This window comes from Brachionichthys hirsutus, unplaced genomic scaffold, assembly GCF_040956055.1.
Source record: "Brachionichthys hirsutus isolate HB-005 unplaced genomic scaffold, CSIRO-AGI_Bhir_v1 contig_835, whole genome shotgun sequence".
Lineage (NCBI taxonomy): Eukaryota > Metazoa > Chordata > Actinopteri > Lophiiformes > Brachionichthyidae > Brachionichthys > Brachionichthys hirsutus.
The window spans coordinates 83202-106717 of NW_027180499.1; the positions used below are offsets into that span (position 1 = coordinate 83202).

Genomic DNA, 23516 nt, shown 5'->3' on the forward strand with positions numbered 1-23516 from the left:
CAGAGAATAGTTCAGCATGTTTAACATTTTCATAAGTCAACAGGTAACACAGGCGACGTCTTTTCTCATCTACATGTCCAGCCAAGATAAACAGGTGCTTTCAACACAGCAGGGGGCGGAGCCATAGGCTCGTGCAAGTAGACGGGCCTGTCAGTGACCTCATGGCAGAGAAGGAGGAGACTGGCACAGACAAGGAGCAGCAGCCCTGTAGTTTAAGCTTAAGTGACAGGTGAGTTCCAGGAAAGAACTCGACCTCTCACCGCCGTGTCAGCGCTTCCTGTACTGTATTTTGGCTCCAATGTGATGACCGTGCATTGGAACACTCCTTTATTCATCAGCCTGTTCAATCCCCAAACTGTTCAATCCATCGTACCAAAAACAGGCTGGAACTTTCTAGCGTTCTGCTACTGATTTCTGATTGGTCAGTCAGGATTTACAACTGATTGCTCCACAAGCTTGTGAATCTATTAACATGTAAGACATGTGCTTTATTTTATTTAATAGAGATAGAGAGAACTTTAGTAATCCCTTGTGAAGACGGGTAAGTGCCTGTAGGCGAAGCGATTGAGGTCGGAAACATAACATGAAATGTTGACTCACATTGATAAGAGCCATGATCCAGAACGCGTACGACACCGAGGTGGTGACGCCATCCTCGCTGCCCAGAGGATCCTGGGAAATGTTGTGTAGCCCATCTCCGATGTGGTGTTCTAGGCCAATGGAAATCGATGTGTTGGTCATGTTGCCGTCTTGGAGACAGGTGCCCTCTGCCAGGAAAGGATCAGCCACCAGTGGACTAACCAGGGCTCCCAAGCCTATGAAGAAATGCAAGGCCTGGAGAAACATTGGCACAAAGTTGGAAACGGTTGTGTCCTTCAACCATGTGTGAATTATTTGTATGGATTATTTTCCTATCATTACACAAAGCTTCTCCGCTCTGACCTGTAGGAAGACGCTGGAATCCTTCTGGTACAGCTTCACCAGCCGCAGGTTGGCGATGGTGTCGATCACCCCCATGGCGGTGCCGGCCACCGCCAAGGCAAGGGACAACACCACAATGTGGCGACATAGCGGGATGATGGCGAACACGAAGGAGATGATGAGCGTGCAAAAGAAGAGGGCTACCAGGGAGGATAGGAGTCTGGAGAGAGCACACAGGGAGGCGATAACGGCATTACAGAACCCACTCAGCGATGAATTCAAAATAAGAACTTCCATTTAAAGGATCGCGCAGTCAACAGATTCGTGTGAAACGCCTGATTGGGTCGTGGCGAGCCGGAAGTCAGGCCAGACTGAACAAAGGAATTTCTAGCATGTGTTGTTTCAGTGAAGTCACCTTGATGGTTCGCTGTTCCGGGGGCAGGATTTATTTGCCTGTTAGCAGGCTCAAAGCGCTCCTGCGGCGTTCACCTCCACACTATCTTTACCTTGAATTCTCCTTCTTCTTGCACCAACTTTCCATCACCCCATTTAACCTTGTCCCAGAAGGCTTCTAGCTCACAAAGTAAGATATTATATCAGTACTGCATGACTCGAACATAGGCGCGCCTGGAAAGTACTGCCTACTGCCTACGGAAATATAAATATAGAAATCTAGTTTTTGAGATGCCTTAAGGAGAAACGTATAGAAAAGAATGTCTCCTGGACGCCTCCCTGTGGAGGTGTACCGGGCATGTCCTGCCGGGTGGAGGTCCCGGGGAAGAACTAGGAAGACTGTCTCTCGGCTGGGAACCCCTCGGGATTCCCCCGGATAAGCTGTGGAAGATGGATGGATGGATGGAATCAACAGAAACTAATTAAATAAACAAATAAACAATCACGCTGCCTCCAGTTGGGGTAACGGCATTAATTAAGATTCCACCTCCACTGGATTGTGAGGACTTCTCATTGGCGTTAGCTGCCAACAAGTCTTTCTTCCTACATGGGGAAGAAAGTCATCCATGTGCGTAGAGAACTGATGTTGGCTGGAGCATCCCAGAATGACTCCAGTGACCCAAAAGGAACTTTTTCACATGATTATAGCACAAAACGTTCAGCCGCCACTTAAACCCGAGAGGGAAGTACAAGACGAACTGCAGATAATAAGCCGGCAACCGTCCCAAGGCTTGAAAGGTCAGGGTTACTGTAATTAATGGTCATGCCATTGAGCATGTGCAGTCACACAATTACCTTGGGACCGTTATTGACAGCAAATTGAAATTTGAAGAGAACAGTGAAGCAGTGAGCAAGAGGGGTCAGCAGCGACGGCACTGTTTGACCAACACAGGAAGCTGGTATTTTTTCCAAATTGATCGAACTATCATGACGATGCTCTAATCGCTCCTTTATTGAGAGTGTTGTGCCCTTTTCTGCGGTGTCTTGGTTTGGCCAAGCTAACCTGAAACATAAAAAGTTACCGGATCAAATTGTGAAATGGTCAAGTGTTCCGCTTGGTGAAGCACAGACCTGCCCTGTGTCCTTGTACAGTGGAGAGAGGATCGCCTCTTCCGTTTCACCTGACGACCCCCCCCCCCCCCCCCACAGTCACTCTCTGGGCTCTGGACGGACGTTTCTAGTGCCAAGGTGATGACCTCAAAAGGTACAAAAATAGATTTCTCCCGACTGCTGTGAATCTGCTGAATAAGCATTAGTTTGCAGCGGGTTGTTCCTTATGTGTTTTAATGCACAATTCATCTTCCTATATTGGATGTACTGGTAATGTTAATCTGAAATGTTCTTTTGTTTTTACTATGGTGATGTGCAAACTTTTGAAGTTATCCTGATTAGGGAGGCATGGAGAAATGTTATTTGAGAACACGATGCAACTGCCAAAGATGATAATTTCAGTGTAATTAAGATGCATCGCACGCATTCATTTAGCTAATCATTCAAACACTCTAAAACAACATCTCATCTATCTGGAAAGCTCCCCTCCCACAGGTTGCCATATCAGGCGCCTAGCAATTAAATCATGTGGGATTTTTCACCATCGATCAAATATGTCAAACAGTTGGACACGTAATCGCTCTCATTAAGGAAGATTTATTACAGTTTTATTTACTTTGTCATCTTCTTCAAATATATATATATATATATATAATTATAGTAAGTAAGTAAACAATGGGAATATTCGTTAGTTAAAATTCAAATTATGTGATTCTGTCTCAGGTTTTTTTTTTGTCAGCAAGAACAAAAAAGACCTATGATTTGAGATTTTGTTCCTCTGGAAATGATTTTCCCTTCAGATAAATTTTAATTGGATCTGATAAATAAATAAAATAAAAGCACGTGCCTGAAAATTCATCTTAAAATTATGGCACCAATTATTTTAATAACTTTAAAGCAGGATAATAAATATGACCACTCATTGTCGGTCGGCGCTCACGTTTTCTTGAAGAGGCCTCCAGCGCTGCTGCCCACCAACAGGAACAGCTGCTGGGAGAAGAAGACCCAGGTGATGTCCTGCAGCGTGGAGTGGGTCTGGCAGCTCAGGTCCAGGATGGTGGGTCCCAGGAAGGCGATGCAAAGACCGAAGCTGAAGAACACGCTCCAATAAGTCAGAGTCTGCGGCCAGTTGCGCCTGAACAGCGACCATATCCGCTCGTCCAGCAGCTTCATGTCGGCGCGTCAGAGGAGTCCGACTCCCGGGAGTCGCGAACGGAAGACGCACAAGTGCCACCGAGTCATTTAGACCTCCACCGGAGCTCCGCCGGGACAAACCTCCGTGAGGAGCAACCGTCAGGTACTCCCAAATAACTTTCTGTTCGTGGGATAATCAGCCTGTCGACGGGCGGGACGCTGATTGGCTGGAGCTCCTAAGTACAGCCCACTTTCCGGTTGGATTCACGCCAGTTTAGAAAAAGAAAAGTAGCCGCGACCACGCACGACGCGCGGGACGTCCCGTCGTGGGACACGCAGTCCGTGGTGCAGACGCGGGGCGGAGGAGCGTCTCCGCGCTTTTTAAATACTCCAGCAGTTTATTGTAATTAGAGCAGGAACAGACTGTAAAGTCTGTTCACGTGTAAATAGACTCTGTTTGATGTTCATCAGTAACTTCACAGCTTTTGTTGCTTCATAATAACAGTCAACGGACAGAAGGAGATTTCATCTCCACGAGTGTCTGTGAGCGTTTTGTGTGTTTTGGGTTGTTCTATATTGTTAAAGTTAATATTGTTTGAGTTTGTGCTGCAGAAAAAAGACACTCATTTCCATGTGAAATAGTTTAAGCCAAGTCTAGAAATGTTAAACCGCTATGAATGAATAACAGTCTTCACCCATTGTGAGAAGAAAGAAAGAAAGAAAGAAAGAGTTTGACTTTGCTAAATCATGGTGTGTGAAGCAGCAGCAAACTAAGTGAAGTTCAGAACAAGACTGAAGAATAAAATCCACTTTATAAATTAAACTAATTGCAGACACATGGCCTAATCTAATGATAAAGTCTACTGCAGGATAATCTACAATAAGCAAGAACATAAAATTGATCATCATCTCTTTAAGTGTACAAGAACCTACCGCAGCACGAGTGATAAATAAAACAAGCTTTTAGCATTTTTAAAATAAAATGAGACATGAAATTGCTCAATAAACGTATTTGCGCATTGCCATCCATCCATCCATTTTCAACCGCTTATCCGGGGCCGGGGGCAGCAGCCTAAGCAGGGAAGCCCAGACTTCCCTCTCCCCGACCACTTCCTCTAGCTCTTCCGGGGGGGATCCCGAGGCGTTCCCAGGCCAGCCGAGAGACATAGTCTCATATTTGCGCATTGATTTTGTTTAAATATTGGAACTAATTATTTAAGTAATGCCAGGTGAGAGCAGTAAAGATAAGTTTATTCAAGTCAATCAGATGTTAAACATTAACAGGAACCTCGGCAGTAAACGTACCGACTGTGGAGCTGATGATGATGATGAATATATTTATTAGATAGAATGTTAGAGTACAAGTACAGTCAAACAGTAGCATGTATTACAGTACAAGTACAGTCAAACATCAGAGGAGCATTTCAAAAAAGCCCCTGCGGTCTTGTTTCCGTTGAAAGTCCTTCGTACATAAATCATCGACATTTAACAACACAAATAAACCAAAACCAATACCAATAAGATAAAAATAAATTACTCCACAGATATAAAATAACAATAAATTAAAAAGGCACATATGTACAACGTGGGTGGGGGATTGATCCGGAGAGAGTCGTGATGACTGTCTCCGTTTCTGCCAATCCCATTTTGAGTTGTCTAACCCCATCTTCTACCCTGAGCCATGTCAGAATAGCAAAATGTCCAGGAAGAAGGTGGGTCATGGGCCCCAGATTGAGGAGTAGCCGAATGAGTTTGTTTTGGGAAGTTTGGAGCCTGGTTTTCAGGGACTTTTTAATGTCAGTTCTGTTTCCTCATGGCTTTACACAGTATTGATTTCAGTAATTCAATTTATGACAATATTTTCTGTTTTATTATTATGATTATTTTGTTTTTGTGCTCAAATATTTATTGTTCACTGACATCATTGTCAGAAGAGCACAGGGACGGGTGTAAAACTCCCAGTCTTTCTCACACCGGTCCATTTTATCATATGACGTATAATCCGGGCATCAATGTTCAAAACGTTTCCTGACACAAAACGTTATTTTCACCAATAACATTTACATAGAATAAATGTTAGTGTTATAATATAGATGGATGTGAAAGAAAACTACCACCATGGTGGTCATGTGACGGTTGATGACGACATCACGTCAATGCCTGACTACATCCTGTATTGATGCGGACGAGTAACGCCCTCTCCTGTTCAGCTATGTGATGACACCTCCCTGTCTATAAATCAAGACAAAGTAAAATCAATGAACTTGATTTCAGTTTTTTATTTATTCATCATTAATCATGTATTCAGTTAAATTCATGCCTGCGTGCCGCTGCAGTACATTCATGTTCTCATTTTTATGACAATCTAGACAAAATCACACAAAAAATATCCCACGCCATACAAAATCTAAACACGTCTTTTATAAAACATTCAGACATCAAATGCAGGTTTTTTTCTCCTTTATTTTAAATACTCTGTATTTTTGACAGCGTAAAACTCAATGAGAATAAAAACATCTGTTAAAATACATACATATATATATATATATTATTTATTTTTCATTACAGTGTTTAAAATAGCTTTATTTATCACAATTATAATACACAGGACTACTTCTGCCACAAAGGGAGGGGTGTTGGAGGTGGGGTGGTTGGACCTCAGAGGTGCAGCCCTCTGACATCCCAATATGCTTGCACTGGTTTCCTCTCCACGTTGCTGCCGTTTCTATCTGGTGGCGGGACCGGGCGGTTGGATGGTCGCGACATATTTTTTCAATCGGGTTCTTGCACTTTTTGAGTCAGAAAAACTTTAAGTGGCCCGTCGGTTTAAATGGAGCCCATTAAGACCTGTGATTCTTCACATCGGTCTGGAGCTGGAGGGCTCCAAGGGTCCGTGTTAGACTCACGGGATTTGAACACACCCAGAGGTTTTCTTGATGTGTCAAGGCTGGCACCAGTTCATGGCAGGTGCCTGACTTCATGGCTCTTCTTACCCTGATATCCATCACTCTGGAACAAGGTTAATCTGGATTTATCAGATCACATAAACTTTTTTCGAGCAAAACTCAAGGACTTTTTTTAAATAAAGTTTTCATCACTGATACCCGGTTTTCTAAGTCCCAATCCTTTGACTTCTCGTCATCCTAGATATAGTTTTTATTGCTCAGTCTGTACTTGATTTACGCTGCTTACAGCGGTCCGACAGTCAAATGCCGCCCCCCGTTGAAGGATGCAATACGAAGTATAAGGGTGAGGGGTGAGTCCTACGACAGGGATATGCTACCGGAAAGCATTTAGAGATAATACTTTCCCAGTTTACTGGTTCATAGGGTTTATACAGGAAATAAGGATCATGTAATTTGAGACACAAAGGGAAGGAAGCCGGCCTTACAGGACACTTCTGGTTTGTGCAAATAGGACACTAAGAAATACATCTGACCCCATAATAATAAGTTATTTACACAGACAAAGCAAATACCTCCTAACACATCGGCAACACAAGATCGAATATAGATTCTTTACAGGCCATTATATCATGCACGGTTTTTCTAAGGCAACTTCAAAAGCTGGAGTTTTACCCCCCCCTCACACACACACACACACACACTCAAGAAACAAGGGCTCTGCGGCGAGGCAGGCCATCCAGCGACGGAAGATCGTTTTCACGAAGAACTCGGTGTTCATGTTGGTTGGTTTCACGTGAGCAGCGGTAACGTACACGAGCACAACTTTGAGACTGTAACATAAAGCAGAATTGTATTACTGACAATTCTGTGGATACTTTGAATCACAATTTCGACTGTAAATAATAAAATCTGAAAAACAAAAAAACAAATTACCATCGTTTTTAGTTTATTTTGGTTTTTCCATTTCGGGAATTTAAGAACTATTTCCAAAATCTGATTTGCAGCCCTGAGACCGCTGCGAGTTGTGGGATGTCACGGAAACCTATGTGGGGCAAACATTTTACTGAATCGATATGCAAGATCACCTCAATGGACGATGCCACGCCGACCGCGACTCGCACCTGCACACCTTTAGCTGTGTGGCGGTTCCAGATGTGGTAGCTATCTAATGCATCCAAATACCTGGATGTGCTGCAAATGGCTAATATACAAGCTAGAGAATATGCGTATCGCTGTTCCAGGTGTTTCTTGGGTTGGAATAAATGCGTCAGCAGGATAAATCTACTCTCAAACCTCTTGTGTGTGCAGCTAGGCGATAGCAGCGTCTTGACGATTGTGCAAATGTGTGCAATTAGGTGCTGTTTGTATGTAAAAGCACATGACAGTCATTTTAAGTGCAACACAAGTTCACTTCCAGAAACTCTGCATCTTTCCACGATCACTTTCCACGGATTTGAGAGAGAGCGCATGCGTTTGTGTGTGCATGCAGGCATGAGCACGCCAGTTCTCGCATGCCTGTGAATGTACTGAGCTGCGTTGGCCTTTTTCTTGTGGTCTGAAAAGTCTTTGTGAACGTGAAAGGTCTTTTCTGCGTGTCTCTGTCTGTCCTCTGGGACCTCTAGAAGATGCTTTGTCTTCTGTTCTTTCCTCGAGCTGCAGAGACGCAAAAGATTGAACCCTTATTTAGAAACTCAGATTATTCACCAAAAGAAACAGACAATCAAATTTATTTTCAGAGAAGTTGGAGAGAATTTTCCCCAGGTTTTCAAATAGGATGCTAAATGTTAGCATACATTTAGAGTCATAAAGTACTTGAAGAGCTAATTAGAGGATATAAATATCAGTAATATCTTGAATTCTGTTTTCACTTCCGTTGAGAATTGGCTTTGTGGTATTTGTGTCAGAGGAAAATAAAAAATAAAAAGAGCATTGCCTTGCAAAACATTGCTAATTAGGAAAGAACATTTTCAGACAGCATCTCAGATGTTGTGGTCAGGAACAGGATGTGCCGTGAAAGAACCCGCTAAACTTTAGCAAACAAGATAAAGCATTTTTCAACAGCATCTCTTATCATGCAAATGTTCCCGAGCCAACTTCCACAGAACCAACCTAAAGGCTGGAACACTGAGCTGCGGTGACCCGGATCCTTCTGCAGCTGCAGCTCTCTGAGGGAAAACACCGACGCAGCTGAAACAAGCGGGAGAAAGGACCACTTAGAAGTACAGGAAAAAAACTATCTCGGTGTTGATCGATCCTTTAATGCATTGTGTATTTAAAACACCTCTTACAGTACAGCTAGGCCGATATTAGCACATAAATCAGATCAGAAATGTTCTCGCTGACAATAAAAGGTGCTTGCGTCATTGTGCTCCACTGGAGCAGCAGCTAACACCAAGAAATAGTTCATATCTAGAGACGGCTTGCTTGCTTGCTCGCTAAGCTAACAAGCTCTTTTACAATTAAAACTGTGCTGTCCTCTGACCGCTTTCAGGAGGTTTGTATTTAAAAAATAACAGAGATGAGATAACAAAAGATGGGCTGGCGTGTGCCCCGCCTCTCGCCCGTAGCGGGCTGAAACAAAGAAGTTGTGTCATGAACAGGCTAAATGCTAATGATGGGAATCGAACACAAATGTAAATAAGATGTAAAAAGGAGCCACATTGGTAGAAAAAACAAATCAACACACCACAGAGTTGCTGACCTCGGATACGTTTGGTCGTATCCGAGGTCAAAGGTCACTGTAAAGGTGTTCATCATTTCTAACCGCTTAATCCGCTGTCGGGTCGCGGGCCAAGCTGGAGCCAATCCCAGCAGTCAATGGGCGAGAGGCGGGGGACACCCCGGACAAGCCGCCAGTTCATCGCAGGGCAACACAGAGACATACAACCAGCCACACGCACACTCACACCTACGGACAATTTAGCGTCACCAATCAGCCTAAGCCGCATGTCTTTGGTGGTGGGAGGAAGCCGGAGAACCCGGAGAGAACCCACGCAGGCACGGGGAGAACATGCAAACTCCTCACAGAATGGCCACAAGCCGGAGACGAACCTGCGACCGTCTTGCCGTGAGGCAACAGTGCTTACCACTGCGCCACCGAGCCGCCCACTGTAAAGGTGTTCACAGTGTAAATGTGTGTCTTACTGTCTGCCAAATTGTGAATGTGATCTCCAAGACTTGAGAAGTAGGGGTGTCGCAGAGACGCCTCGGCGGAGATCCTGCTCCTGGTGTCGTACTGCAATCAGAACGCAAACGCAGATGGTCAGGAATAGCTGACGTCCGATCGATGGAGGCCATTGTGCTTTTGTGACATACCAGCAGCAGAGCAGAGAGCAGGTCAATCCCCTCTGTATCTAACCTGGGGGGGGGGGGGGTAAAGATAGAACAACAAACCTGAGATGAAGGTAAATGCCGAGAGGGCTGAACTATTTATGGTTAGACTAAAAGTCAAGGAAAAAATACAAAGGACTGGTTGCATAGCGACAACCACAGCTTCACTGAATAACAGCAAACATGGCTGAGTTCCATTAAGTGCCACAGTAACAGCGACAGCGCCGCAGGGCCAATGGCAGGGCCAATCGTTACACAACCGGCGGGCTTCCTGCTGCGATGTTAAAATGTTTGTTCAGCAACCGGTATCGACCGGTTCTTTAATAGAATGGTGGGGGCGGGGAGCGGGAGGAAGAGTGGGAATCTTTGTATCACTGAACCATAAAAGCTTGGAACATAGAATGGTCAACATCGTTCCTGCTGTAGGGTTTTACCAAACCCTCTTCCGGTTCTTGTTCTCCGTAGTGGGTGCGTATTCAATGAGGAGAATGCGGGTTAAGATTAAGACATTTATATAATTAACAGATCAGTACAATTAGTTCGGATATCAGCGCTGAGGTTCGATCCTGCTCCATGTGTCTGTCTCAGGTCCGAACAAAGGTGTTGAGCATATTTAATAGCATGTAGCAAATTCATGTTAATTAGCATATTGAGTGATGTCATGCTGCGTGTACCTGAGTTATCCTGAGCATGCGCAGTAGTAAATAAAATCGTCTGAGTTTCGTTTCCCAGATGAGATACAGTGGAGTTGTGCTGTCCTTCTTTTCTCCGTAAATATTAAGTTAGAACCACTTGGTGATTGCCACACGCAAGAACTGCTGCAGGATGGCAAACGCTACAGGTTATGGGCCCAGTAATGCAAGCCAGAGATGGTTCAGACTTTTATTCGACGGCGACGAGAAAAGTTACGAGCTCTGGGAAACGCGGTTCTTGGCGCACATGGAGTTACGCGGCCTCAGAGGAGTTATCTCGGAAGACCCGGAGATAAGTGAGGAAGACGAAGCGGCTCTTGAGGAAGACGCGGCGAAGAACGGAGAGGCATATGCGGAGCTGGTGCAATGCCTGGACAACAAGAGCCTGTCGCTGATAATGAGGGACGCGAAGCGCGACGGGAGAAAAGCGCTGGAGATCCTCCGCGAGCATTACGCGGGAAAGGACAAACCCCGCGTCGTGAGTTTATACTGTGAACTTTCCTCGCTCCATAAAGCTAGCAACGAAACTGTCACTGACTACATCATCAGAGCAGAGACGATATTCACGTCATTGAGAAGAGCAGACGAGCACATTAGCGACGGGCTGCAGATAGCCATGGTCGTTAAGGGGCTGCCCGACGCATACAAGCCGTTCGTCGTGCACATCACCCAGACCAATGACGCTGTAACGTTCGGCGAGTTTAAAACGAAACTGCGAAGTTATGAGAGCACCGAGAAATATGGGAAGAGTGACGTGAATGTTGAAGGAGACAATGTGATGAAGACTAGCGGGGCAGCAAGGCCACGAGGAAGAGGAAGAGGAAAGAAAACAGACCTCGCTGATGTCGAGTGTTACGCATGCGGTAAAAGGGGACACATGGCCAGATTATGTCCTGATGAATACCAGGCGAGGAGAGAGGAACGGAAATGGGACACGCCACAGCGAGGAAGGGGGCGCGGTCGAGGACGAGGACGGGACCAGGTGAAGAAAGCGGATGGAGAAATGGAGGCAGAGCCTGCTTCTTTCTGTTTCTTCAGGATGAGTGACTGTCCCACTCAAAGAGGAGACAAAAAGGGTCTCATGGTCGACTGCGGCGCCACAACACACATGATCAACGACGCCACGAAGTTCAAAACGGTGGACAAGAGCTTCAAACCCGAGGACCACATGATCGAGCTTGCTGACGGATCAAAGGTGAGCGGAATGGCAAAGATGAGGGGAGACGCTGAAGTCTGCTTGCTGGACAGCGAGGGACGACGCGTGACAACGAGGCTTAAGCAAGCGCTCTACATCCCATCGTTCCCGCAAAACATATTTTCTGTCAAAGCAGCAACAGCCAACGGAGCAGAGGTTCGCTTCAAGGACGGCGATGACTGGCTGGTCCACAAAGATGGCACCAAATTCAAGGTGGATGTGTATGGTAGGCTGTATTACCTTAGCACAGTAGAGGTTGAAAATGTTGATGAAGCGTGTGGTTGTCATGATATTCAGACGTGGCATAAAATACTTGGTCATTGCAATTTTGATGATGTGGCAAAATTAGAAAAGGTTGTTGAAGGGATGTCAATAAAAGGGAAACATGACAAGAACAACCAAAGCTGTGAAATATGCACACAGGGCAAGTTCACACAGAGTAGAAACAGAGAGGCAGACGCTAAAGCTACGATAGTACTAGAGCTAGTACACACAGACTTATGCGGCCCTATAGAACCAGCAGATAAAGATGGGTACAGATATGCAATATCATTTACTGATGATTACAGTGGGATGATTTTTCCATACTTTATTAAAGCAAAGAGTGACACGGCAAAAGCTACAGAAAAATTCATAGCAGATGTAGCTCCACACGGAAAGATAAAGTGCATAAGGTCTGATAACGGTACAGAATTCACCGGGCAGGAGTTCCAGTCTTTACTGAGGAGGAACGGGATAAGGCACGAGACGAGTGCGCCCTACTCACCTCATCAGAATGGAACTGCTGAAAGAGGCTGGAGAACCTTATTTGAGATGTCACGATGTATGCTATTGGAGAGCAGCCTCCCAAAGCAGCTCTGGACATATGCTGTACAGACAGCAGCTCAAATCCGGAACAGGTGCTACAGCAAGCGGCTGGAGCAAACACCTTACCGTGTTTTCACAGGAAAAACACCTAACCTGTCCAACATGAAAATATTTGGCTCTGAGTGCTACACATACAAGCAGGATAAAAGGAAGCTGGATTCCAGGTGTGATAAGGGAATTTTTATTGGCTATGATAAATACAGTCCAGCATATAATGTGTATTATCCTGAGACAGGAAAAGTCCTAAAACATAGGCTGGTAAAATTCATCACTAAAAGTAGCGCAGATAGCCACACTCAGACAGACTGTGACATGGGGGACGACCTGGAGCGTTATGGTAATACACCACAAGAGGTCGCCAACCAGGGTCAGCCTAAAGAGAGTACAGAGTCTCGTGTTGAGGTGACTGCTGAGGCAGGTCCGACCCAGACAGATAGTACTCAGGGAGAAAGGAGGTATCCTAAAAGGCAGAGAAAGGCTCCAGAATATTTAAAGGAGTATCAGTGTAAAGCTGAGTGTAATGATGACGAATGTGAAAATGTAGATTATTTCTACAGGGTGATTTACGATATGCCTAAAACATTTAAAGAGGCAATGGACTCTAAGAAGTCAAAAATGTGGGCTGATGCGATGAAAGAGGAGATGAACTCTTTAGCAGAGAATGACACTTTCACTCTGACCCCACTGCCAAGAGGCAAACGAGCAGTGGGAGGTCGCTGGGTATATGCAGTGAAAGAGAGCCCTGAAGGATCTGAGACTTTTAAAGCCAGATATGTCGCAAAGGGATACGGTCAAGTGGAAGGGATTGACTATGTTGAAACTTTTTCACCGACAGCCAACATGACCTCCGTCCGAGCGCTGATGCAGGTCGCTGTACAGGAAGACCTCACCTTGCATCAAATGGATGTAAAGACTGCTTACCTCCATGCTCCAATGGACTGTGAGGTATATATGGAGCAACCTGAAGGTTTTGAGGTAACATCAAAAACAGGAGAACACTTAGTGTGTAAACTCAACAAGTCACTATATGGCTTAAAACAGTCTGGGCGTAACTGGAACATGTTACTGCATGATCACCTTACAGAGAATGGTTTTGTACAAAATGATGCTGATCATTGTGTCTATAACAGAAAATCTGAGGACGAGAAAGTAATTCTGTTAGTGTGGGTGGATGACTTAATCATCGCGGCGAGTAACAACACCTTACTCAGTGATGTGAAAGACATGTTGAAGAGAAGGTTTAAGATGACAGATATGGGTCCACTTAAACACAGAAGGGAAAATATCTATCGAGTACTGCCCTACTGCAAACATGGTTGCTGATGTTTTCACTAAGCCGGTGACAAAGGCTACGTTTGAGAAGTTCAAAGGGTATTTGTTTGGAGAATGAAGTGAACTGGCAGATGTAAAGGTTTTGAAGTTTTGTAGAACACTGTCAGTATGCCAAAATGTTCATTTTGGAGTTATGTTTTGTTTTTTGTTTGCTGCTATAGAGAGCTATACACATGTATTTGAGTGGGAGTGTTGAGCATATTTAATAGCATGTAGCAAATTCATGTTAATTAGCATATTGAGTGATGTCATGCTGCGTGTACCTGAGTTATCCTGAGCATGCGCAGTAGTAAATAAAATCGTCTGAGTTTCGTTTCCCAGATGAGATACAGTGGAGTTGTGCTGTCCTTCTTTTCTCCGTAAATATTAAGTTAGAACCACTTGGTGATTGCCACACGCAAGAACTGCTGCAGGATGGCAAACGCTACAAAAGGGCCGCTCTCCGCGTCCGTGTCTTTCTATGTCCATGAGTCCGTCCCCCTCAAGGTGGGTTGTGCCCCAGCCAATCTAAGCCCATGTTTATCTGTGTTGTGTGACATCACTGTTGTGATGCGTTCAATTGAAATCAGTCATTACAATAACAAACTAAATGTGGTGCGTTCCTAGTGGTGTCGGCATGTAATTACGTTGTGGAATCCCATCTAAATACGGAAATTCCCTACACTGCTGAGCATCAGTGCGTTCGCATCGACACAGAGCGCATGTTCACATGCTGACAATAGCGATTAGTTAATTAGGAGACGAGCTTATTAGGAGACAAGCCGAAAGTACAGGAACAGATTAGCAATTAGCTCAAAAGCACGACAGCGGCCGAAGTACAGGAAGTTGGGGTTACCTCGGCACGTGGTTGATGAGAGCTTGAGGTTTGTATTGGGGAAAGAGGTACGACCTGAACTCCTCGTTGCTGCTTATCCCAGGCCAGGTCTCTTCTGTTGGAGTCCCTGCAGACAAAGGCAGAAGCGTACGAGGAAACATCGCCTCATTTCAGCCGTGTCGATAATGCGCTGCTTTCATACCCATGAGCCTAAAGATTAGGTGTAGCTCCTCCTTCACCGTTGCACCAGGAAACAAGGGACGCCCTGTCGCCATTTCATAGTGGATGCAGCCCACGCCCCTGGAGGCCCAGAGGGGACACAAAATAGCTCAGGTAAGTCGATTGTCTTGTTAAGGAGGTGGCTGGCCAGAGCTGTGCAGGCTTTCACAGCATCCGATTGGATATCAGCAATCTAAACTCAAGCCTCCTACCAGGCTACCAAGAAGCGTCAATCGTTTATCCAAACCTGAAATGTCATTTTCGTCTACGGTCCAGTTAAAAACCCTAACATTCTATCTAATAAATATATTCATCATCATCATCAAACATTAGGGACCTGCATGGGGAAGGGAACGTTATCAATACTGTAGTACCCACCACATATCGATGGGTGTGGAGTATTCCGTAGATCCCAGCAGGACGTCAGGGGGCCGATACCACAGAGTCACCACCTCATTGGAGTAGGTCTTGGTGGGGACAGACTTGGCCCTTGCCAGACCTGGACGACAAAAGAAAGCTCCTGGTTTAACAATGCAGAACAACAACAACAAAACCGCTTCAGCAAACCAGATTTGTGTCAATGACTTTGACAGTGAAGGTCAGACATTTTGGAGATAACGTCAGAGAGGACAGACTTCAATGGTTTGGACATTTCCAGAGGAGAGACAGGGACTATATCGGTAGAAGGATGCTGAGGATGGAACTGCCAGGGAACAGGACTAGAGGTTGACCCAGGAGAAGATACATGGACGTAGTGAGGGAGGACGATGCAAAGGACAGGGTGGAGTGGAGAAGGTTGATTTGCTGTGGCGACCCCTCAGGGGACAAGCCGGATGTACAGTAGTCGTAGTCGCGTGTCTTATTCTGAAATTGTGCATCATATATTTGTGCAGCAGAGGGCGGCAGAGAGCGTCAGATCAGCGGCAGCAGCAGGAGAGGCCCTCAGCACCAATTTAAAATGAAGGAGAAGTTTGAATCAGGAAAGATAAGGAAGCGCTTTGTGTCTAAACAGGTACCGAATGAACCAATAAGACCCAGTCAGTGCAGCGGAATGGCACCTCCATCAGCTCACATGCTGTTTTAGTTCAAGCTGATGGGAAATACTGAGGAAATACTGGCTGATCTGCCCACTTCCAGCACAAAACTCACAGACGGACACAGTTGCTAGGATACAGGAAGTAAGGGTGCTAAAGTCATCAGGACAGCGCATCTCTGAGTGGCAGTAAAATATAATTGGACAGCAATCGTGACAGGAAACGAAAGCGTTTGCACCCTGACGACTTCATTAGCATTGGCTGATGCTCCATATGTCGGCTCTGGGCGAGCTGCGCCGGTCTTCCTACCAAAGTCGGCCAGTTTGAGCTCGCCCCTGTCGTTGATGAGCAGGTTCTGCGGCTTCAGGTCCCTGTGGAGGATTTTCCTCTTGTGGCAGTAGGACAGACCACGCAGCAGCTGGAACATGAAGATCTGCAGGAGCAAAGACATACGTCTCTTCAGAGGCTTGGGACTGTGAAAGGAACTCAGTCGGAACTTCGGTCATCCCAACCGTTCCAAATGTCTCGACAGCAGATCCAATTGTTACAGTTACATTGCTATATATTGCTTTTTCGTTGTAATACTTGATATGTGAGTAACATTATTTACGATCATGCTTTAACTCGTATTTCACAGAGATGACTTTCAAAAAAAACAATTTTAAGAAAACACGCAGAAATTTACAACAACCTTCGTGGACTTTGGATATACCCAAGAAATCTTCTGCTCCCACCTCCTCGCTTTCAGAACAAGATGAAACAGATGAAACAAAAAAGTGTTTGTTTGTCTGCCTCTAATATAATGGTGGTGTGTGATCGGCGCAAGCGAAGACAATTGGCTCATTCTCTGATTTGTGCCACCATTTCCAAAGAACTTTTCTATTTAGAGAATGTGAATCCACATCTTTGTTTCACGTCCAGGCCGGCATGACGGGCATGCAAAATGAGATCTGAATGACCAAGCAGCTACAAATGCTGGAGGCGTTGTGTGCTGCTTGATAGATGAATGGAACTTTATTGATCTCATTGGGAAGTTCTTGGGAATTTCTCTAAGGGGCTCCAGAGTAAAAAAAAAAGAAAAAAAAAGCCCATATTAAATAAATTATGGCTCTAAATTGAAATGAAATCCAGCATATGCATTTGTATCGATGCAAAGTCCATCTCCTCTCTCAGGTGTTCCGTCAGCAGTGCCATTCGATCCCGCTGAGTCATCTCCACGCCGGCGTCTCACCTTGACATTATGCATACTCATCAGATTCCCGCAGTTGTCTAAGTACTGTTTAAGGTCGCTGTCCTGGAAGACACAACAGCCACAGCGTTAACACTGAGACCTATCCACGTTCCCGGAGCGTCGCGGACGTCACGCATCTTTCCGAACAGACTGAAGTGTCAACTCACGAGATATTCAAACACCAGAGTGAGGCAGAGTTCGGTGTGGATGATGTCGTGCAGCGTGACGATGTTGGCGTGCTTCAGGTTCTTCAGCAGGGACACTGTGTGGACGGAAGGAGGAGAAAGATGGATGAGAGTCGGGCCGTGCAGGAGGAAATACCACGAAACAGACCAATCAGACGAACGTGAACCTATAAAAGAGCGTAAAAGAGACTTTGTCTGTGTCGATGAAACCGGGACAGGAATCGATTTCCAAGCAAATGGCGAGTCATCAGTCCACAGACGTCAATCTCAGTGGATTTACGGACATCAGCTGGGTTTAGCTGATTCCATTCTGCATAGCCAACCGGCGAATTGGATGCAAGAAGTGTTATTGAGTGTGGCGTGTTCTCACCCTCTCTGATGGCGGTGCAGGGCGCCCCCTCCTCGTGCTCCAGCCGGATCTCCTTTAGCGCCACCAGGTTCTCCGTCAGTTTGCTTCGCCCTTTGAACACCGTGGCGTACGTCCCCTGCGAACACAAACGCGCACTGCTGTCACCGGATGTTCTGAGTCTGGCACGAACGATGAGTCCTCCTCTTCCTCATCGTCACCCTCTGCAGACCATCAACATAAATCGAACCGGACGAGGACAGAGCCGCCACCATCATCCCCGAGCAGCTTCTAAAAGTTACAGCAACGTAATGGGATTATTTATTTGCGATTCGATTACTAATTTGTCTCGTTAGCATCGTAGCTCATCTTCCTCACTCGTCATCATCCCTCATATGCAAGCAGTGCAACGCAGACGCCATTGTGTGGTTGCATGGGTGCGTTGCTGCCGGCAGAAGGCACGGCAAATATTTTTCCGATGGAGAAAACAGACGCAGAAAAGGGATCCGACAACAGAAGCATCCTTTCAGCGAGCTCTAGATCTGCTGTCGGGCCTTGTGACCGAGACGAATGCATTCAGTCACCAATCATTCGGCGCAGCTTGAGCCGATAACTGGTCTCAGATAAAGGTTCTAAAGCCCATCCCTGCTCATCTGCAGTGTGAATGCACACTTGTTGAGTTCACAGAGCCCAATCAACAAAGCTCTCTGTGTCCTATCCACAGTTTACTCTCAGTTAACCAGAAAAACAAAATGAAGCATCAGTGTATCGATCATCATCCACCGGACAGGGGCTTCGCGTTTTTTATGATGCCATCCTGCGCTCCTTCGAGCCCCTGCTCGGCGGCTGCGGCCGTCACGCCAGCATCAGCTGTCAAAGCGAGTAATCGTTTTTGACATACCTCACCCAGTTTTCCGAGCTTCACATAAGTCTCCAGTTTCCCGAATCCAATGTCAGACTAGAGGCGAGAAGGGGGGAAAAAAAGGCTGATGAAGAGAACCACCATGAACTGTGATGCATCAACTCATTCCAGCGTTCACAAACTCTAATAAATAAACAATGATGATGCTCTTGACTTTACTCAGAGGAGACCCTGCTATAAGTCCCTCCCATGGAGGTTCTAACGTAGAAGACAGAAGAGGACTGACCAGCGAAGCGCGGCGAGACATGCGGCTGACCGGTTGGCAGAGCTGCGAGTTTTCACTCTCCAGCTGTAATTTCTTGAGAAACTCTGGAGGCAGGCGGATGTCCACGGGCAGCGACATGCGCTTGCTGACATCCTGCAGCAAAAAACAAGCGCTCCTGATTATTTGTCTGTTGTGGATGCAGAATACATGGACTTTAGACGCTCGTACAAATCAATGGATTATAATTTCTAAATAAAAGATTCATTTTAGTCACAAAACTTTCATTAACCTTTTGCAAAGCATTTGAATCTGAATCGTAGAAATCAGCTAACAGCTAGCATTTAAAAACAATTCCAAGTTCTTATTTTTTAATTCAGGGTTCTCTGTGTGTCGAAGCAGTTTTGAAGGTTTTATTTCCCTGTTTGCCTGCTTGTCACCACATATTATGCAGAGCGGACTTGATGCATGAGTCACCTGCAGATAAACCCTAGGATGGCTCCCTGGTATTGTCTGTTAGAAGAAGATTTCTTATTCTTGGAGGCCGCCGGCTCCTCTTCTTACTCCTCAGGTGGCCTTTTTGCTAGTTTACGGGTTGATCTTTTTTTTTTGTAACTAATCACGTGATCAAGACGATTCACAGGTGAATTTTACGCCTGAGAAAATGTGGTCATTTTTCAAAATAAAACACCTGTCAGACTCTAATAATCAAACAATGGAAATGATATAAATGCATTCTCTCTGTGCTGCTGGGTAACAAATACCTCACGGACCACCGCCCTGTCCTATACATTCAATCTCTCTGAACCCGACTCCGGCTCAACCCGCTGCTCGCTGAGCCTCTGCTACTTGCCTCCATGGAGAACCTTCTGTGCTGAGCCTTGCTGTGATAGTGGAGGTGGGATGGAGACTCAGCCCCCGGTGTTGTCGGTTCAGGGCTCACCGGGCTGGCGTCGTGAGAAGGCGGACCCAGCCGGTCTGGGGTCAAGCCTGGCGGAGGAAAGACACAATCAGAACCAATCCAAATCATCGATCATCAAACCCTGTGCAGCTGCACTTAGTTAGCAAGAGCTCTAACAACATTTGGCGTGTAGTTTCTGACCTCATCGCTTCCGGTTGGCATGTTTACATTGAGAATAATTACACAACGACATCGTCGTAGGATTTACCAACCATCGGAGTCTGATCTGGATCCAACTCTGATCCCAGATGGTCCGGAGTGTTTGCAAAAAAAGGGACAATCTGCTGCTGGGAGATGACAAATAATTAAACGACACACTTGCAGCTAAAACCAAATTTGTGGTGGAACCTTGGCAACCATGCTCCAATGTTGTGTGTGTATTCTGTCAAATTATTCTCACAGCTGCTGCAGACACACTTTGTTTAATCAGAAAACTACATTGGATCGGATCCTTAAACATTGGAGGGAGTGAGCCCCCTTTGTGGTTAGTGCTAATCACCGACCTTCAAAGCTGCACATCTGAGCGAAGGCCGTGCAAAACATTTTAAAAAGTTGCTCGCTGATCCGATAAGGGTTGAAGGTTCTTTTCTGTATTCCGTACTTGAAACGGGTTAAATAAAGACCTACAGGTGGCAAGTGAGGTATGGAGAAAACACTTAGATCCTTAGCGTGCATCATTGAACGGGACATGTGCTTGATGTTTGAACGCCTCCTGTCGTTTCAGCTGCAGGTTTGATGTTTAAAGTGTTGCCCGTTTCACTGGCGTGTGTGTGTGTGTGTAAAGTGGATATGCAAAAGTGTGTTTGACTGACACCCTCCAGGGGTGTGTATAACAATCATACCCTCCCGACTTGAAGCATACGGTGCTTTAACTCCCTGTTTCCATGGGGACGACGGATAGCAAGGGAATCGGATCAGATCTATGCGCCGATGAGGAAGTACGGTAATACATTTTCCTTACGAAACTCAAAATGCACGCACCCATCCCATAAAACAAGCATTTACCGCAGCTACGGCACCCTTTTGATCTCTCGATGCTAATTACGGTCAATAGATGCAACGCTGTTATGACCACACACACACACACACACACACAATGTGTCGGATGTCAGACAAGGATGGATGCTGACTTCAGATTCCTCTGTGGGAGCCTGGCATTATTATTCCACTTGGCTGATGAGAGAGGAAAATAGAAACGAACGAGGCAGTGAAAGCATCGCACGCTGGTGTGAGGTAAACCCTCTGTCTCCCTCTCCTGTGTTAACACGGTTTAGAATGTGATCAGTCACATGTGGAAGCAGGTCTGATTCGGATGCAGTGCATCTTTACGCTTAAATTGCAATTCTCGTTCGCAAGGCCCGGCGGATTGCTTCAGCATCCCACACGATCCACTGTTTTGCATATTAATAGTAAGCTTTATTTCTCCACTATCGAGCGAATGTGCATTCACATCAAGGTGCAGGAGCAACGTATTAACCAGGCGGCAGCTCCGCAACCTGAAAGCGGACACACTGATTTATTCGTCAAAGTAAAACTATAGAATCTCCTGAAGCAGAGACGCTGACAAGCCAAATTCTGAATGCATTAATTTCCTTTGCATTATTTACCCCTACTTGCCCCCCTACCCCTCCATAACCCTTATTTCCCTTTGAAGCCCGCTGAGCCGCTGTGGCTCAGTTGCTCGCGGTGGTGCCAGCCAGAACCGGAAAAGCCCCAGATAATCTGGGAGGGCAAGCTTTTGTGTTCGTTATTAAAGAAGATTGGCGTTTCTTGTGCTCTATTAATAGAAGCGAGCTGCTCAGGGACAAAGGAAGAAAATTAAAGACAAGAAGTATCTTTAGTTTTCGCAAATTCCACAACTCGCAAAGCGGAAAAAGCAGCAGAACAAAAATGATGGATGGGTGGAGAATATATTCAATACATTTAACCTCTGCAGGGTCCTGCAGGGGGGGGGGGTCCTCACCCTGGGTGTGTCGGATGTTCAGCTGGTTAATCTGCTCGGTGAACTCGTTCTCCTCGATGGTCTCAGTCCGAGGAACAGACAGAGAGAAACGCCTTTTGAAATTCTTCATCTTGTTCATGATGTTGAGAAGCAGTTTCTGCAAGGACACACACACACACACACACACACACACACAAACGATGATTTCCTGAATGCAAAACCTTCAGAAAAGTTACTTTTGTGAAAAACACAGCCGAGATTCACACGTTCCAGCCTGCGTCATTGTCTCCATGCGCCTTTCATCCCAACGCCATTTCATTTCATAATGAGGCAGAGAGCAGCAGGAAGGAATCCGATCATTATACTCTGGTTACACAACCCCGGTCGGCCTCGCCGACTCCGTATTACTTCAACCCTTGTCTCCTTTCCTTTAGTGTCTGCGCTGCTGTCGCTGGGTCTCTGGGATTCCTTTGCTGACACACACATGTGCATTATGTGAGCGTGCTAACGGTGGGTTCATTGAGACAAGACTCCACAGATATTACACAAAGATTATCAAAGCCAGCCTCAATGGAAATGCTAATCTGCAGGTACAAGCTGTCCTCCAAGCAACAGTTCTATTGATTTCAAACAAGATGTTTTCCATCTATCTATTTTCGGAAGCTGGACGCTCTCCCGAGGCCAGTCACCAGTTCACCGCAGGGAAGACACAAAGAAAGCCAAACAGTCATTCAGGCTCACAGTCACACCTACGGCTGACTGATCACTAATGGGCTTTCCCTGTGGGAGGACGTGGGGCGATCGTGAAAACCCAGGTGGGACCTTTTTGCTGTGATGTAATGAGCTACCGGCAACACGGCTGTGTACCTCAAGTGCGGATCTGAGGCAGCAAACATCCCTGTGTTGTGTCAGAGTCTACAAAGACATGGCCAGAAATAACACACAGCTTTTTCTCCCGGTCGTTTCCTTTCTGTAGCTTCTGCAGCGCCGATCTGGAACTTAGATCTCGCACGAGTGAAGGAATATGCAGCATCCACCCAAAGGTGCAGTGCCTTTATATGGACATTAAAAAAATCGGACTATTTCCACTACCGGTGTTCTCTTTGGAGACCCACTCCTCCTGAAGGAGGCTGCCGTCAACAATTGAGGCCGAGACAACAAATTCACTGCAAACTCCGATTTCTAAAGGTGGGAGATATTCACACAGTTAAAAAAAAAAAAAGGTGTGAAATATGCACCGATGCCTGAGAGTGAAAAATAACAAAGGCAATCTCAAAAATCAAAGACGTGTGGAATTGAACACCAAGAGGAGAGCAGAAAGCTGCTCAGGAGGCAACAATGGAAACAGATTATCCCCCCGATCAATGCAGAGAAAAGGTAGAATTTCTGATTTCAGAAGGGAGTCATCTTCTGAGACTCTTTGACCCAGAGGGAAGGAGGTAAATGAGGTAGCAAAAAAAATGAAGCAGCAGTGCAAATGAACACAGACCTCTTATGATTCTGCTTCGTATGTCTAAATGACGACACTCAGGTGGATATGAAGCGGATTAAAAAGACCGGTGCCGACGGATTTCCTCCTCCCGCATCACGGAGCTCCAGCACGCTTCCTCCAGAAGGTCAAATGAACAAATCGACACGACAGCCGGGACTGTTCCTCTGAAACAGACGCGTAGACAACAGTGCAAACACGATGAATCATGGCGCCGCGTCCTTTTACCAGTCTGGCTGCTTGTGATCCGTCTGCGGAGGAGGTCGCCGTCGAGCCTTGTTGTGACGACCT

The 23516-nt window shown here is 45.8% G+C and overlaps 2 protein-coding genes across 2 annotated transcripts in view; both read right to left on the reverse strand.

Moving 5' to 3' along the window:
- Positions 1–3597, reverse strand: part of LOC137915608 (major facilitator superfamily domain-containing protein 4A-like) — a 47690-nt gene extending 44093 nt beyond the window's left edge. The window contains exons 1-3 of the mRNA XM_068758805.1: positions 3365–3597; positions 943–1141; positions 601–834 (exon numbers count right to left, since the gene is read on the reverse strand). Of these exons, the coding sequence (XP_068614906.1) occupies positions 601–834; positions 943–1141; positions 3365–3597 (666 nt within the window). The remainder of the gene's footprint in view (positions 1–600; positions 835–942; positions 1142–3364) is intronic.
- A 4404-nt stretch (positions 3598–8001) lies between these two features.
- On the reverse strand, positions 8002–21875 carry LOC137915613 (cyclin-dependent kinase 18-like). The gene is made up of 15 exons (XM_068758809.1): positions 21758–21875; positions 19687–19823; positions 18858–18989; positions 18611–18667; positions 17734–17848; positions 17346–17440; positions 17179–17241; positions 16257–16380; positions 15292–15412; positions 14897–14994; positions 14716–14821; positions 9780–9822; positions 9609–9699; positions 8574–8651; positions 8002–8117 (listed from the first exon to the last, which is right to left on the reverse strand). The coding sequence occupies exons 1-15, from the start codon at positions 21873–21875 to the stop codon at positions 8083–8085; spliced, it is 1413 nt and encodes a 470-aa protein (XP_068614910.1). The 3' UTR covers positions 8002–8082.
- Between the last annotated feature and the right edge of the window lie 1641 nt (positions 21876–23516).

Excerpts from the sequence above, each read along its gene's own strand:
- LOC137915613 (XM_068758809.1), bottom strand. The coding sequence starts at position 21,875 with ATGAACAAGATGAAGAATTTCAAAAGGCGTTTCTCTCTGTCTGTTCCT. Across the intron at positions 9,823-14,715 it reads CTCATCAACCACGTGCCGAG|GTTAGATACAGAGGGGATTG; the intron begins GTAACCCCAACT and ends CCCCCCCCCCAG. Across the intron at positions 8,652-9,608 it reads CATTCACAATTTGGCAGACA|CTGCGTCGGTGTTTTCCCTC; the intron begins GTAAGACACACA and ends CGCTTGTTTCAG.